The 17788-nt window shown below is 44.6% G+C and overlaps 1 protein-coding gene across 1 annotated transcript in view; it reads left to right on the top strand.

Moving 5' to 3' along the window:
• Positions 1-17788, top strand: part of mgat5 (alpha-1,6-mannosylglycoprotein 6-beta-N-acetylglucosaminyltransferase) — a 121433-nt gene that overhangs the window by 67090 nt on the left and 36555 nt on the right. Inside the window, exons 5-9 of the mRNA XM_072671111.1 lie at positions 1307-1396; positions 8338-8409; positions 9588-9749; positions 15355-15524; positions 15918-16052. Coding sequence (XP_072527212.1) covers positions 1307-1396; positions 8338-8409; positions 9588-9749; positions 15355-15524; positions 15918-16052 — 629 coding nt within the window. The remainder of the gene's footprint in view (positions 1-1306; positions 1397-8337; positions 8410-9587; positions 9750-15354; positions 15525-15917; positions 16053-17788) is intronic.

Genomic DNA, 17788 nt, shown 5'->3' with positions numbered 1-17788 from the left:
GAAAGGCTTTTCTTGGTTGATGCTATAGTCTGTTTTATTTGCTCAATCTGGTCATCTGTTCCATATCAAGTACCACATTTTCTTTTTAAGAAGGAAATCGCCCAGAATTAGCAGTATTTTACACTGCCACAAAATCTGCTTTTAGAAAAATCATTATTATAAAAATTACAAACTTTTGTGACACCCAGCATTATGCAATTTACTGCATAGATCATCCTTAACATCTGGTTTTAGGAAAACATTTCATTAGTACTCTTCATCAGTTTTTAGTTTTTTTTGGTTTGTTTTTTCTTTAGCTTTGCAACTTGGTTGAGTGTTTGTGCCCCGGCTTCAAGACGGCAAAAATTCAGTCTCATAATTAGCTGCTTAATGATTTGCGACATTAAATATTTCAACAAAAGAGCTTTACCGGGCCTCTGCGGAGTTCCAGAAGACAGTGTCTAGTTTCGGGCGAAGTGGTTTATTCCTGTCTGCGCTAGTGTTACACTTTGGGTGCAGAGTCAGCTAATCTTTATCCCCTATCATCTTCATCACTGGCGTGTAATCAATAAATGCGATTTGAGCCACACAAACCTGGATCAATAAGTCCTTCTGTGCCCTGCAGCGGCCGCCACAGCATACAGTAAAAGGATCTGGACGAGAGGAAACCAACTTTATTTCAAGGGCAAACTGGACGGGCTTTTTCTTGGACACATTAAATATTCAGAGCAGGCTCAGTGAACACCTCCTTACGGTTAAGCTGGAGTTGAGCTGTTGACCGGGCAGCTGTGGCTTGTTTTAATACAAGTTTTTTTTTTCTGAAAATACTGAAACTAAGTTTTTAGTAGTGCTTTCAAAAGGTTGAACTCATTCAGACAAAATGCATCAGTATAAAAAACTGCTATACAGATACTCTACTATATGGATTACAGTGATTTGCATGTAAAATCTGCTGCTTTCTATCCAATGAAACGGCGCAAATTACACTCATGTGTAATCTCATAGAAGCAATTGATCACTATTCAATAAAATGTCATATTTCCCACCCCTATGTTAGGCCAAATGTAACTTGTTTTTCACATGCTTCACTTTCTTCCCTTGGTTATGTCGAACTGGTTATGTATCAGAGTTGGAAAAGGCCGATTCTATTTACATCGAATATCCGACCCTACGTTTGCTGCTGTTATCAGATCAGTGCAGTCTCCTTTCTAGTCATGTGCGATACAGATGTGTGCTGCAGACGCAACTACAGAATGACAGTGGAATGGTAACGGTAACTACTGCTGTCAATGTTCTGACATGTTCCTCTTCTCCTCCTCTTCCTCAGTGGATGAAGGACATGTGGCGTTCAGATGCTTGCTACGGAAACTACGGAGTAGACGGTTCAATCTGCTCCTTCTTCATCTACTTGAGCGAGGTAAGAGTAGCTTGAGGTGTTGGATCATTCCCTGGTGAAAGAACTGAAACCATGTACCTTTTGATTCGTCATTGAGATGCATACAGCTCTGGAAAAAACAAAATAGAGACCACTTGCATCTCTACGTGTTTGGCAGCCATTTTATTCCAGGCATTTCATTAAACAAAGCTGAGTTACCTGAATTTGCAGACTCTGAAGGGCATAAAGTCACCCAACAGCAATGTGAAAGACTAGTGGAGAGCCAGCCAAGATATGAAAGCTGTGATTGGCAATCAAGGTTATTTCACCATAGGGATTTTTGAAGTTCAAATATTTGTATTGTGTCTAAATTGGAATAAAAAGTTATTTGCATAATTATCATAATTTTAATAATATAATTATAATAATAACATTTTTGCGTTGTTTGTTTTTGAGCAGTTGTCATTTCTGCAAATAAATGCTCTAAGTAGCAATATTTTTATTTGGAATTTAAGGGAAATGTTGTCCATGGTTTATGAAATACATTGCAGATATTCATTTCCCTAAACACATTGCCTATAAATAGTAAAACCAGAGAGATTGATAATGTAGGGTTGTCTCTTTATTTTTTTTCCCTGGAACCGTATACAGTAAATGGGTGTGTTCGTCAGTCACTGAGTAGCCATCATCATCATCATCCTCCTCATCCTGTAAATTGACAACTGCTGCCAAATCGTCTAGAAAGTAATTTTACATGTATTTTTAAATGTATTGATAAGTTGTGTTTTAGTAATTTGGCAAGAAAGTCTATAGAAATGTAGCTATTTGAACCTTGAGCATCACAAAGAGTACTGCGTGGCTCCAAAGGTTTGCTAAAGTATTATAATGTCATAAAATCTGTCTAGTCACTTGTGACTTATATCTGTGGCATGTTTACTTGTTTGATCTTTTGCTTTAGTGTCAAATATGTCAGTCTGAACTCTGAGTGAACCAGAGTGATTTTCTGCTTTGGTCTGGACTAAGAGAACCAGACTGCAAATATAAAGCTGTGACCAGACATATCCTGTGGGAGCAGGCGTTTTGCAGCTACAGTTTATTGACGAGCCACAAGCAACACGGCGCCAACTGACAAATCAGATTCTCACATTTCTGCAAATGTATAGTGACAGAACTAAATTATTGGCTCCCACAAATTCCCCCGCGTCTACCATTGGCTGAGGTCGATAGCCTGCACTGTCTGAACTTTGAACTAAGAATTGCTACTGGCATTTTGTTCCTATTCCTTATGGTATCACAACAGAAAACAGGAGTTGGCTCCCCCCCCCAGACCCTCTGTCAGACCAAACATTGGACACTGTGTTATGACATGAACCAGTATGGATTTATTGTTATTCTGAGGAGAGAAAAAAAGGTTTGCTGTTGTAGGGGTGAGCAACTACAGAAACATACCTAACTGAACCTGAAATGATAGAAACATAAATGCACAGACATTTCCTACCCTACCCACCCTGCCACAAAAAAACAACAAAACGGAAAGCCCACTTTTATTTTTTCTAGCTTCAGGAGTTTAGGAAAGCTAGCAAGCTAAACAGAGGAGTAAGTGTAGAGTGCCGGGTTGGTCTGGGCCTAGAGAAGCCACGATCAGCCAATTGCTGATACCGATTGAGGGCGGGACTGAATGCCATGGTACCCTTTGCATCATCATGCTGATCGATCAAAGAGAAATGTTCTTTTACTTTTTGGATTTGACCTTTTTTATTTAAATACTTTATGGAACTCCTGTGAATTCCCATACAGAGTTGCACTGTGGAGCTTAGAGTGTCATCAGCAGTGTTTGCTAGCTCTCCTGATACTCACTCTACTGAGCTGAGTGGGACCCTCGAGAGGGATATCCAGTTGGTGGTGTTAAAAAAGGGTTCTGCAACTTTGTGCGAAGTCTGTGTTACCATCTAGTGGTTAAATGAGGAAATAAAGCGTCCCGTCACCTTGTGCAAACTACAGCAACTTGCAAAATATGGTCTGACCAGCTCTCAGGATCAGCTAAATCATAGGCAGATCGCTTTTCACATAGTTGGGCTGAAAGTTGGCTGTTACTGATGCATAGCTGATCGATCCTTCCACAGAAACAACATCAACACCACAAAGAGGTGAAGATCTTATTCTTAAGATTATCTTCATCTACAGTGGCATCTGTCAAGGGATGGATATATAAGGCAGAAAGTGAACAGTCAGTTTTTGAAGGTGATGTGTTTTTAAAATCAAATGGGCAAGCAGAAGAATCTGAGCCACTTTGACAAGAGCCAAACTCTGATGGCTAGATGACCGGGATAGATGACCAGGCAGGTCCTGTAGGGTGTTCCCAGCATGCAGTGGATAGTACCTACCAAAAGTGGTTTAATAAAGCAGCCACCTGTGAACCTCATGGAGTCATGGGCACCTAGGGCTCATTGAGGCCCTACCTCACAACTTGCTGATGCCTTTAGTGGTCTTGTGGAGTCCATATCTCAAATGCCTAGATGCTTTGCTTTTAAAGAGCTACTCAGTGGTGTTAATGTTATGGCTTGCACTCAATGGGCAACTGAGACAATGATGGACAGTTAGTAATGAGGAATGTGAAAGTAGATAAACATGATGGCAGGGCTTATATGGCTGGCCTACATGTCAGTCTTGCAGCAGCAGGATGGATTCTGAAGAGTACAGAAGTATTTTACCTGCTCTTATCCAACCAAAATGCCTTGAAGTAACGGTGTTCACCAGGCAGCAGTACAGTGAGATGAAACATGGTGCTAGAGCAACGTTGGAGTGTTTTTAGGCTGTTTTTGACCGGCCAAGTCAATCACTCGAACTTAAACCCACCAAGCAGTTCGCTTTGATGAGACTGAAAGCAAAAAAAACCTCCAGGAACACATACTGGCGTAGGCTGCATTGCGGGCCTACCAGAGCGTCCCCATGAAAGGCTTTAAACATTATAGGTTGTGAAATTGATTGAGTTCAAGATGTAAACACACTCCAGTTTAAGCACTTTAACCTCGTAGTCATTTGTTCCATTTCCAATACATGGTTTTAGAGCGCCAAGCCACACAACTGTGACTGACACTGTACATAATGGTATTAGGTGAGGGCTCATATCCAATTGATTGAATCACTGTATTTCTCACTCACTGACACCCTTCCATTGCCAGCCAGATCAGTACTTCTGGTCATCGGTGTTCAAAAAACTTGTAGCTCGGAGGATAAACATCAGCTGTTTTTTATCTGATCCTGACTGAGAATCTTCTTTAGGAACATGCAGCTGTGCCCCTCTCACAAACGCTCAATCACATGGTACTGGCATCATGTGACATTCACAGTCGCCATGGCGATGTGAATGCATTTCCATATCAACCAATTTGTCTCTTTCACATCTCCATCAGCTTCTTCTCCCCCTCTCTTTCTCTCTCCACCCCTCCCACCAGTCCCTCTTTTCTCTCTCTCTCTCTCTCTCTCTCTCTCTCTCTCTCTCTCTCTCTCTCCCTCTCTCTCTTCTCCCTCTCTGCTATTTCTCAGAGGCCTGTTCTCATTGTTTGTCTCTTCATTCTCTCACTTTTTTTCCCTTACTCCCTCTCTCCTTCTTGCTAGTTCTCTCCCTCCCTATATTCTAATATGGACAAAATCCACACTGTTCACCATACAGCTGATTTGCAATGCTTCATTCTTGAAAAGTCAAACGTGGACCAGAGAAAGCAAAGCGGAAAGCTGCCTTAGGAGATCAGCACTAGATATGCATTTCCTGTTAAAAGCTAGACAACTTTGTAGGGAGATCGTGTGAAGGTTAAACCTCAAGTCAAGTCAAGTCAAGTGGGTTTTATTGTCATTTCAACTACATACAGAGTACACAGTGAAACGAAACAACGTTCCTCCAGGACCATGGTGCAACATAGACAGTACATACAAAACACAAGTGCAACACAAACAAACAAGTGCGAACAGAGAACACAACACAGTACAGACAGAGAATAATAAATAATTGGCGGTAGTGTGCAAATTGTGCAATGTGTAGTCAGCAATGAGTCCAGTGAGGTAGTAAAGTTATTAGTGCAAATGCTTTGTGCAAAAATGCTTCCCATTTTATCTGGGGTAAATGGTTGGAGAGAGCGAGAGAAAGCGAGAGAGAGCGAGAGAACATCAGTTCAGAAGTTGAGTTGAGTTGAGAAGTCTGATGGCTTGGGGGAAGAAGCTGTTGCAGAGTCTGGTCGTGTTGGACCGGATGCTGCGGTACCTTCTTCCTGATGGCAGGAGGGAGAACAGTCTGTGTGAAGGGTGGGTGGAGTCATCCACAATGCTGGTTGCTTTGCGGATGCAGCGGGTGGTGTAAATGTCCATGACGGAGGGGAGAGAGACTCCCTCTCAGCTGTCCTCACAATGCGTTGGAGGGTCTTGCAGTCAGAGGCTGTGCAGGTCCCAAACCAGGCAGTGATGCAGCTGCTTAGGATGCTCTCTATGGTCCCCCTATAGAAGAGGGTGAGGATGGGTGGAGGGAGACGGGCCTTTCTCAGCTTCCGGAGGAAGTAGAGACACTGCTGGGCTTTCTTGGCTGTAGAGCTGGTGTTCAGGGACCAGGTGAGGTTCTCCGCTAGGTGGACACCAAGGAACTTGGTGCTCTTAAAGATCTCCACAGAGGAGCCGTTGATGTTAAGCGGAGAGTGGTCCGGTCTTGATTTCCTGAAGTCAACAACCATTTCCTTGGTCTTCTCTACATTCCAGTGAAGGTTGTTGACTGTACACCAGTCTGTCAGCTGTTGCACCTCCTCTCTGTATGCTGACTCGTCACCTTTGCTGATGAGACCCAGCACAGTTGTATCATCGGCGAACTTTATGATGCTGTTAGAACTGTGTTTCGCAACATAGTCATGAGTCAGCAGGGTGAACAACAGAGGACTCAGTACACTGCCCTGAGGTGCCCCAGTGTTCATGGTGATAGTGCTGTCCCCGAACCGGACTAACTGGGGCCTCCCTGTCAGGAAGTCCAGGATCTAGTTGCAGAGGGGGGTGTTGAGGCCCAGCAGGCTTAACTTCCTGGTGAGAACCTGATGATGATGTCACATTGGCTCATAGCCGCTATGCCAATTACAAGACCTACAAAGCAGAAGACAACGAAGAAGCCAAGGGATGACGATGCAAGCACTATAATTATGGACAGGCATGTTTTTAGGTGAAAACCATAGGGCCATCTCCAAGCAGCTTGACGCCCTTGTGACTTCAGAGCTACAGCAAATGTTATTGACCAGTTTAAGGTCCCGGGAACTGGAGCCAGCCTACCTGGACGGACGCAGCCTCTAGACCCCAGATTGAACAGAAAGATAGTGTGAACATTAGACAAAGAGTTTACCAAAAGGAGCTGAACTCCAAGGTCAGGGAACATCAGTGTGCGATGGCACCATCCGTTGCTTTGTGGGCTTGAAAGAAGACCCCTGAGGACACTGCTGAAAGAAATACATCAAAAATATCGACAAGCCACAATGCTTCTGGGAGAAGGTTCTTTGGACAGAGGAGCTTTTTGGCAAGTCACATCAGCTCTATGCTCACAAAGCTTTCAGTGAAAAACACACCTTGGGGAAACCTGGAGGGTTGTTTTGGGGCTACACTGCTGTGTCTGGCACATGGGGCCTTTACGTCTTTGCAGGGCACAATGAAATCTTGACTGTGAAGGTATTCTGGTGTCCGAAAGCTCTGTAGTGATTCCATCACTCGTCTATGCTAAGAGCTGAAAGATGCTGAAGGAAGGGAAGGTCTGAGACAGCTGAAGAAGTTTGCTCAGGAAAAGTGACCACACAGCTTGTCCTCTCTGGGCAGTCAGGATTTTTTTTTTTTTTAAATCTGCCCTTCTCTATGGCCACACAGCGGTAACTGAGCTGGTGCTTGTCTCTGCTGTTGCTCACTGTCAGTAATGGTGTGTATAATTGATCTGAGTGGGCTCTGAGTGAATGATCAGGGGTCACAGAGTCAACGTATGATGAACAGTTGGTCGTAAAGGGCTGTGTGTGAGCGTTCACTCAGAGCAGCCAAATGAATCTGCAGGAACACTCAAGCCAAACCACATACCGACCACCTGTGTACACACCCTGTGCATATGCCTGGCGATCAGCGGTTGTCTGGACATGCTTGAATGTAAGAGAGCTGGATTTGGTCACTTCAGCGGGGTGGGTTTGGAGATGGGTCAGTTCTGCTGGGCATCGGCTTCAATGATTGATGTGACAGTTTGAGAAGAACATGAATAAAAGATGAACGAATCCTCTAATGGACAGAGTCGGTCAGTCGATGGTGTAATGGGTGGATGAGCTTGTTGAGATGTTAAGTAGTTATCCTCAGCGGTATAGTCGTCCAAGCGTTGGCCCTATAATCGGTTAGATCGCAACACCATGCTCTCCTAAAGTTACTAAACGTCGTGTTTTACCATTTCACCAGCTTTGGCTTGGGGTTTTGCTAACAAGTCAAGGCTGTGACTGTTTTGGGGTTTAGAAACGGGGTGTCAGTTCCATGTCCTGACCTCTGTTTCCCATTCTAGGATCCCTATACGGATCATTGTGGGTCACGGGAGATTCCTTACTGTACTGATTTGTAGATGGAAAATGAAAGCGGTAGTGTTTTGATGGATGGCACACAGGACAGACAGAACAGTGTGTGTTTGGGATCGGGGGAGGAGGTAAGCTTGTTGAGTGTGTGTACCTGCTGCTAGGATAGGCCGTGTGTGTGTGTGGTGTAATGAACAGCATGCAGTGAGAAACACACATGCTCAGGCAGAAGGGCAGAGCGAGAGAGGAGGTGAGAAGCTGTCAGTGTGACATATGTTTCCCACACGCTTATTTATCTGCTCATCAGGCCTCATCTACACACGGGCCGAGCCTACGGAAAACACACACACACGCTGCTGTAAAATGTACACGTAGACACACATGGCTGTAAGCACACATGCATTCTAATTGGATCTCGTTTGCTTGTCACAGGTGGAGAACTGGTGCCCTCGACTACCCTGGAGGACCGCGAACGTTAACGATGACTCTGACAAAAAGGGACAGGTGTGTATGTGTTCTTGCGCTTGTGTTGGAGCACGCTCAGACATGTTACTAAAAAGATAAGACTGTGTCAAAGGTTTGGGGACCCTTTAGCTTTTCAAATGTTAGCTGCAATCCATTTTTTTTTAACTTCCATTGCACAATTTGTAGATTTATTAGCATAATTCACAAATGTCCAACTGTTTCTTTACATAACTCCGAATTATTCAACCTCCTGAACAGAATCCCTCATAAGAGCACACATCTGCAAATCAAGCCCACCTGAGGCAACAAAAAAAAAAAGAGTTCTTTAGTTCCATTGGTTGCCTCAAATAAATGTCCTGGCTTGGGAGTTGTGCAAAAAGTTGTTCATCAGAGCAGAGATCATTAGCTTGCACAAACGAGGATGAGGATACAAAAAGAGAGCAACAGCACTGAATGTTCCTAGAGATACAGCTGGAGGCAGAGTTCACAAGTTCAAAGTTAGCTTGGCTACCTAGACGTGACACAAAGAGGAAGCTATCACTGACTGCCAAAAGGTTGCTGGAGAGGCAGGTGGCCAAAAACCCATGGAATGACTGCAGAAGACCTGCAGCAAGGATTTGGTAAAGCTCATACTAAACGCTGAAGGTCTCCATGCCTGTACAGCTCTACTGACCCAAAAGCAGAAGACAAGTCAGCTCCAGTCTGCTCAGAACCGGATAAATAAAATAGAACTGGAGCTTTTTGGGCCTGTGGATCAGCAGTATTTCTGGAGGAGGGAGAATGAAGCATAGGCTGAAAAGAACAGCCTGCCTACAGTGATGCTCTGGAGCTTTGCTTCCTCTGGCACTGGAAACCTCCAGCGTGTGGAGGGCAAGATGAATCCAGTCAAGTATCGGGAAATCTTAGGAGAAAACATGACGTCTTCTCTGGAAGGTGAAGCTCGAGCATCATTGGACCTTGAAGAAAATCTCTGGTGGGGTTTGAAGATGGTGGTCGCAGCAGCAAACCCAAGAATATTAGTGAACTGGAGGCCAGGACTGGGCTATGATTCCTCAGGACCGCTGCCAGAAGCTGGTGTCTGGCTGTGCATCACGTTTGCAGCAAAAGGGTTCTACTAAGTACTAGGGGTTGAAGTGTCATTGTGTGTAGAATTTGGAGAAGGCACTACTCCAGCTGATGTGAGCAAACTTCTAACTGTGTATGTGGTTTTTGTGCAGTCGGAATTCCGGACGAGTCTGGACGAGCTGTATCGCGTGATGTCTCGGCGGGAGGAGTTCCGCTGGATGATGCTGAGGATAAAACGGATGGAGGAGCCATGGGTCAGCGCCATCCGCTCGCTCTCCACCAAGCAGGACCTTCACAACCGCAAGCGCAAGAAGGTACTGAATTCTCTCCTTTCTTTAGGATCAAGACTGCAGAAGATGTTAGCTACTCTAGCTGATGAGAGAGCTACATGTTAGCTACTCTCGCTGATGAGAGAGCTACATGTTAGCTACTCTAGCTGATGAGAGAGCTACATGTTAGCTACTCTCGCTGATGAGAGAGCTACATGTTAGCGACTCTAGCTGATGAGAGCTACATGTTAGCTACTCTAGCTGATGAGAGAGCTACGTGTTAGCTACTCTAGCTGATGAGAGCTACGTGTTAGCTACTCTCGCTGATGAGAGCTACATGTTAGCTACTCTCGCTGATGAGAGAGCTACATGTTAGCGACTCTAGCTGATGAGAGAGCTACATGTTAGCTACTCTAGCTGATGAGAGAGCTACATGTTAGCTACTCTAGCTGATGAGAGCTACGTGTTAGCTACTCTAGCTGTTGAGAGCTACGTGTTAGCTACTCTAGCTGATGAGAGAGCTACATGTTAGCTACTCTAGCTGATGAGAGAGCTACATGTTAGCTACTCTAGCTGATGAGAGCTACATGTTAGCTACTCTCGCTGATGAGAGCTACATGTTAGCTACTCTCGCTGATGAGAGCTACATGTTAGCTACTCTAGCTGTTGAGAGCTACGTGTTAGCTACTCTCGCTGATGAGAGAGCTACATGTTAGCTACTCTAGCTGATGAGAGCTACGTGTTAGCGACTCTAGCTGATGAGAGAGCTACATCTTAGCTACTCTCGCTGATGAGAGCTACATCTTAGCTACTCTCGCTGATGAGAGAGCTACATGTTAGCGACTCTAGCTGATGAGAGAGCTACGTGTTAGCTACTCTAGCTGATGAGAGAGCTACATGTTAGCTACTCTAGCTGATGAGAGAGCTACGTGTTAGCTACTCTAGCTGATGAGAGCTACGTGTTAGCTACTCTCGCTGATGAGAGAGCTACGTGTTAGCTACTCTCGCTGATGAGAGAGCTACGTGTTAGCTACTCTAGCTGATGAGAGCTACGTGTTAGCTACTCTAGCTGATGAGAGCTACGTGTTAGCTACTCTAGCTGATGAGAGCTACATGTTAGCGACTCTAGCTGATGAGAGAGCTACATGTTAGCTACTCTCGCTGATGAGAGCTACATCTTAGCTACTCTCGCTGATGAGAGAGCTACATGTTAGCGACTCTAGCTGATGAGAGAGCTACGTGTTAGCTACTCTAGCTGATGAGAGAGCTACATGTTAGCTACTCTAGCTGATGAGAGAGCTACATCTTAGCTACTCTAGCTGATGAGAGAGCTACGTGTTAGCTACTCTAGCTGATGAGAGAGCTACATGTTAGCTACTCTAGCTGATGAGAGAGCTACGTGTTAGCTACTCTAGCTGATGAGAGCTACGTGTTAGCTACTCTCGCTGATGAGAGAGCTACGTGTTAGCTACTCTCGCTGATGAGAGAGCTACATGTTAGCTACTCTAGCTGATGAGAGAGCTACATGTTAGCTACTCTAGCTGATGAGAGAGCTACATGTTAGCCACTCTCGCTGATGAGAGAGCTACATGTTAGCTACTCTCGCTGATGAGAGAGCTACATGTTAGCTACTCTCGCTGATGAGAGAGCTACGTGTTAGCTACTCTAGCTGATGAGAGAGCTACGTGTTAGCTACTCTAGCTGATGAGAGAGCTACGTGTTAGCTACTCTCGCTGATGAGAGAGCTACATGTTAGCTACTCTAGCTGATGAGAGCTACATGTTAGCTACTCTAGCTGATGAGAGCTACATGTTAGCTACTCTAGCTGATGAGAGAGCTACATGTTAGCTACTCTAGCTGATGAGAGCTACATGTTAGCTACTCTAGCTGATGAGAGAGCTATGTGTTAGCGACTCTAGCTGATGAGAGCTACATGTTAGCTACTCTAGCTGATGAGAGAGCTACATGTTAGCTACTCTCGCTGATGAGAGAGCTATGTGTTAGCGACTCTAGCTGATGAGAGCTACATGTTAGCTACTCTCGCTGATGAGAGAGCTACGTGTTAGCTACTCTAGCTGATGAGAGAGCTACGTGTTAGCTACTCTCGCTGATGAGAGCTACATGTTAGCTACTCAAGCTGATGAGAGAGCTACATGTTAGCTACTCTAGCTGATGAGAGAGCTACTCTAGCTGATGAGAGAGCTACGTGTTAGCTACTCTAGATGATGAGAGCTACATCTTAGCTACTCTCGCTGATGAGAGAGCTACATGTTAGCTACTCTCGCTGATGAGAGAGCTACATGTTAGCTACTCTAGCTGATGAGAGAGCTACATGTTAGCTACTCTCGCTGATGAGAGAGCTACATGTTAGCTACTCTCGCTGATGAGAGAGCTACATGTTAGCTACTCTAGCTGATGAGAGAGCTACGTGTTAGCTCCTCTAGCTGATGAGAGAGCTACGTGTTAGCTACTCTAGCTGATGAGAGCTACATCTTAGCTACTCTCGCTGATGAGAGAGCTACATGTTAGCTACTCTCGCTGATGAGAGAGCTACATCTTAGCTACTCTAGCTGATGAGAGAGCTACATGTTAGCTACTCTCGCTGATGAGAGCTACGTGTTAGCTACTCTAGCTGGTGAGAGAGCTACATGTTAGCTACTCTAGCTGATGAGAGAGCTACATGTTAGCTACTCTAGCTGATGAGAGAGCTACATCTTAGCTACTCTAGCTGATGAGAGAGCTACGTGTTAGCGACTCTAGCTGATGAGAGCTACGTGTTAGCTACTCTAGCTGATGAGAGCTACGTGTTAGCTACTCTAGCTGATGAGAGAGCTATGTGTTAGCGACTCTAGCTGATGAGAGCTACATCTTAGCTACTCTAGCTGGTGAGAGAGCTACATCTTAGCTACTCTAGCTGATGAGAGAGCTACATGTTAGCTACTCTAGCTGATGAGAGAGCTACATGTTAGCTACTCTCGCTGATGAGAGAGCTACATGTTAGCTACTCTCGCTGATGAGAGAGCTACATGTTAGCGACTCTAGCTGATGAGAGAGCTACATGTTAGCTACTCTCGCTGATGAGAGCTACATCTTAGCTACTCTAGCTGATGAGAGAGCTACATGTTAGCTACTCTAGCTGATGAGAGAGCTACATGTTAGCTACTCTCGCTAATGAGAGAGCTACGTGTTAGCTACTCTAGCTGATGAGAGCTACGTGTTAGCTACTCTAGCTGATGAGAGCTACGTGTTAGCTACTCTAGCTGATGAGAGCTACGTTTTAGCTACTCTAGCTGTTGAGAGCTACGTGTTAGCTACTCTCGCTGATGAGAGAGCTACGTGTTAGCTACTCTCGCTGATGAGAGAGCTACGTGTTAGCTCCTCTAGCTGATGAGAGAGCTACGTGTTAGCTACTCTCGCTGATGAGAGCTACATGTTAGCTACTCTAGCTGATGAGAGAGCTACGTGTTAGCTACTCTAGCTGTTGAGAGCTACGTGTTAGCTACTCTAGCTGATGAGAGAGCTACGTGTTAGCTACTCTCGCTGATGAGAGCTACGTGTTAGCGACTCTCGCTGATGAGAGCTACGTGTTAGAGAGCTACATGATGAGAGAGCTACATGTTAGCTACTCTAGTGCTAATATCAGAGCAAGCTGAAGTGCCCACATTGTATACCGATCGATTCAGAGTATCATGTGTTAGGTGTGTTATCGTGAGAAGAACACGGAATATCCATTGTGCCATGTACCTGCCACCTTTTAATAATGCACGCTGTGTTCCAGCTCTGCTCCAGCTGAATAATTCACACACACGTCGTGCCGAGACACACACACACACACACACACACACACCATCCAGGACACAGTCTCCCTCGAGAATATGCGTGAGACTCTTCTCTTTCACCTGCAGCCAACAGCCGTGGCAACCGCCCAACAGACACACACACATGCACGCGCACACACTTTGTCTCCAAGGGGAAAAACACGAGATTGCCTAATTTCCAGCCTGAAAGAATCCTAGTTAAAAGGTTACCGAAGTGTCATTTTACAGCGTCCCCTGAGATGAATCTCTACATGACAGTGTGTTTGTTTGAGTGTGTGTTAGAGGGAGATAAAAAGCAACGAAACGATGGAAGCGTTGCTTAGCCCATAACACTCTGCTCGACCCCTTTTTTCATAGTCACTCCAAACCACAGATGTGCCACAGAACGTTCCAGAGGCTTTGTAACCCAATGTTTTCATGGAGATGATTGCTATAACATGATTGCCAGTGTTCTACCCTGACCCTGCACAGCTCCTCATTCTTTCAGGACACCTGATGTACCCACAGCTTTTAGCTCGCATGATGAATGTGCCGTGAATAAACCCAGTGCAGTCTACTTATCATATGCAATAGCTTATGGGAAAGGTCAGGGTAGTTGCAAAAGGTGATAAATAGTGCATTGGGATTCACTTACATAAAGACAGCCCAAATTATAAGGCTTTATGACTCGCATTCATCACCTATAACATTTCAGTTCAGCTTAGGTAGGTAGGCAGGTAATGTATGCTAGGCATCTTCTACCAATTTGCAGCACCGAGCTGGGGCCAGCCTCCCTGGCAGTGCTGGTTTCAGGAGAGGATGCTGGCTAAGCTATTACACAGGAACATTAACAGCTCTACGCCACACAACCTATGCAATGTTGTGGTTCTCAGTATGTAGGCCTGAATATCGGCATGTTATAAGCTCAGGCATATCAATGGCCAGTGCTCTGATCTGTTTAGGTGCTGAAAATGCACTGATTAGTTTAGAATGATTAAAGATATAAACAGTGACAAACTATGCCATACGCTTATCTCACAGTCGCAGTTCCCTAGAGAATGCTGTAGCTTCTGCACCATTTAAGGTGGAAAGGAAAATGCAGGCATGAAGCCATGTTCTGAAAGTTATACTCCATTGGCAGCCATACATGCCAGTGCCATAACAGTGCCTCTGCCATGTTTGGCAGATGAATTGGCATGCTTCAGATCATGAGTCCTTCAATGACTTTAATTAACTTGAGCATGGAGAAGGCAAGGAAGGATTCATGATCACGATTGAGGTGGTGCACAGGGCTCCCCAAGACAGCACTAGAGCTGAGAATATAGAGGTATAGCAGATATTAAACCATCATACATGTTTACTTGGTATTATCTATCCAGTGGTTTTGTTCCAGACATGGACAGGCTTGTCTTAGATGTCTTCAGTCAGTCTAACCTTACCTTTCTGTTCTGTGTTACCAGTGGTTTGCATTTAAAAGAAACTCCTCTGTATTTATATTTATGAAGGCATCTTTAGATTATAGACTCCTACAATGATACACCCTCCTCCTCAAGAGGGTTCTCGACTTAACTAGATGTTGTGAAGGGCACTTTATGTTTACAGCAGCTGGCGAGGCATTTCTGCCTTACACATGCCACTGTCAAAACATCCCTCAAGCCAATTATGATAAAAAAAATTTTAAAAAACTACTCCAAGCATTTCAGCTCTCAGGGTCCCTGAGGACTTGTTTGTAGGGCCACTGGTCTAGGCTAGGCTATCACTATGCTATAGGTCATGTTGCTTTGTTACAGCAGGGTTCTTATGAAATTGTACATATGTCAACACAAGTGTGTGTGTTTGTGTGTCTGTTTTAGATCCTAGTGCATCTGGGACTGCTAACGAAGGAGTCTGGCTTTAAGATAGCAGAGAATGCGTTCAGCGGGGGTCCGCTGGGGGAGCTGGTGCAGTGGAGTGACCTCATCACTACCCTATATCTGCTGGGCCACGACATCCGCATCTCAGCCTCCATCGCTGAGCTCAAAGAGTGAGTGCTCACACACACATACACACACACACACACACACACACACACACACACACTTGGCTGCAAAATATGTATTTCAGCTTCAGCCACCCAACCGAAAGGGTGAGAAAACACACACACACACACATATATACACACACACACACACACACACACACACACACACACCCATCATAATGACCTTATACATACTGGGACATGACATTTACATTTCAGCTTCAGTGGCTTAACTGCAAGGTTCAGCGAACACACTCGCAGACACACACACACACACACACACACGCTTTGCAACCATTCTCACTGTGTAGCTATTTGAATGTAGCTCTGTTTTTGTCTCGACTCTTCAATCATCTTCTCTCGATTTCTTCTCATTTCACCTCTCCCTCTTTGCAGGATCATGCGGAAGGTGATGGGGAATAAGTCCAGCTGTCCCACACAGGGTGACAAGGTGGTGGAGCTCATTTACATAGACATTGTGGGCCTGTCTCAGTTTAAAAAGACCCTGGGGCCCTCCTGGGTGCATTACCAGTGAGTAAAACCCACTTACAGTGCTTGTCACATGGGTGCCATCCTGCCTCCATCAGTTGTGAAAGTGCCATTGTACAAGTAGTACAGTTCTCTGGTATGCGTAAGGACATGCCAACAAACTTAAAGGTTTTAAAGGATTTAAGAGGTTTAACAATGAGATGTGAGGTTTATTCTCTACTTCATATATAGTAAATAAAGTATGAAAACATAGCGTTTTTTATAGCGTTTGTTTTTCTGGTGTCACAAAAACACTCATTCATCATCTTCGCTCTCTCATATGGCAGTGTTCAGGGGTATTTCAACTCCAAGTGCTTTTTAATCAAGGCACAATACCTTACAACCAATCAGAACAGAGCGTATTTAACTTCTATCTGTCTTAAAGACAAATGTAGGAAATAGGGTCTTTATCGTAGCCGTCCCCACATTTACTGCGGCAGTGAAGCAGACAGGGACAGAAGGGATGCAGGGGCACTGGAGCAGCCACTCCCCTAGCTGCTAGAGCTTGTGTCTATGTATGGGCTAGTTACTTGGTTACAGATATCAGAACTTAAGTAAAACCTGAAGATGTCTGAAATCACAACCACAGTTCAGGGTAAAAAGCTGTTATCCTGACCGTGTTCGCCAGTGACAGAGGGCTCTCTGTAATGAATGTTCATTAGAAATGATTTGTTAGTGATGGTTGTTCAGGCTGTAGTTTGGTTTCGAATTCCAAACTATGGGTTAATATGGATGCTGAATGTTGTCAAGCTGCGTGTTGGTTTGGACCAAGAATTGAGGCCTGATTAAAGCTCTAAGGGCAGCATGTCCCTGACAGCCTCGTTCCGTTTTAGGAAAACCTCAGTAGCCGCTTTGTTGCTGTGAAATCCCTGATGAAGGCTTTAAGCCTATAAAGCAACAGTATGGGAGAGAAGCAGCACTGAGCTGCTGCAGTCCTTTTACCACAAACAGGTGGGATTAGACTGCAGACGTGTTGGTGTGCTGAAGGGAAAGAAAAGTGTGTGTGTGTGTGTGTGTGTGTGTGTTTTGTCATTGGTTTGACCTAGTATCAGTGCCTCGTACTGAAGAGACTCAGCAGAGTTGACTGAACAAAGACTGCTAAAATTAGCCGTGAGTCTCTGACGCCTGACACTTTCTTCTCACAAAGCTTTCTGACTTTCTCCTGCTGTTATTCTCCTTGTCTCTCAAATACTAAAAGTTTAAAACACGGCTTTACATTTCCAATTTTATGTTATTTTGTTTTGATAGTCTGACGTAACTTTATTCGCCTACGAATTCCAAAGAATGTATACGAGACAGCCACTCATGCCATGTAATTTAAGGAGATTCTGGTTAAATATGTCTGAATTTGGGATACTGAGTAATGTATTAGAGAATTTGAGTAAATATTAACAGAAATTTGACCAAGTGTTAACCATAAATTTGATCATTTACGCCTGCAGTTGGAGTGTGCTTGAATTGAAATTGATAAAGCAGGCTAACATTGACCTTTTGGAATGGCCTTACCATCTTGACCTCAGACCTGTTGGAAAATATGCGGACTGTGCTTAAAAGTCAGCTCCGTGGCAACAAATTGAGTAGATCTCCAATTACGCAAGGAACAGTGGTCAAGATTTTCAACAAGAGTTCTGCCAGAAGCTTGTTGATGGCTACCAAAGGCGTCTGGTCAAGGTTGCTAAGAGACATTTAACCACATATTAGGTGAGCTGTATGTATAACCAGCTTTTCAACCACCTTGA

Source organism: Salminus brasiliensis, chromosome 25 (assembly GCF_030463535.1).
Source record: "Salminus brasiliensis chromosome 25, fSalBra1.hap2, whole genome shotgun sequence".
Classification (NCBI taxonomy): Eukaryota; Metazoa; Chordata; class Actinopteri; order Characiformes; family Bryconidae; genus Salminus; species Salminus brasiliensis.
This window is presented reverse-complemented; position numbering and strand designations above follow the sequence as displayed.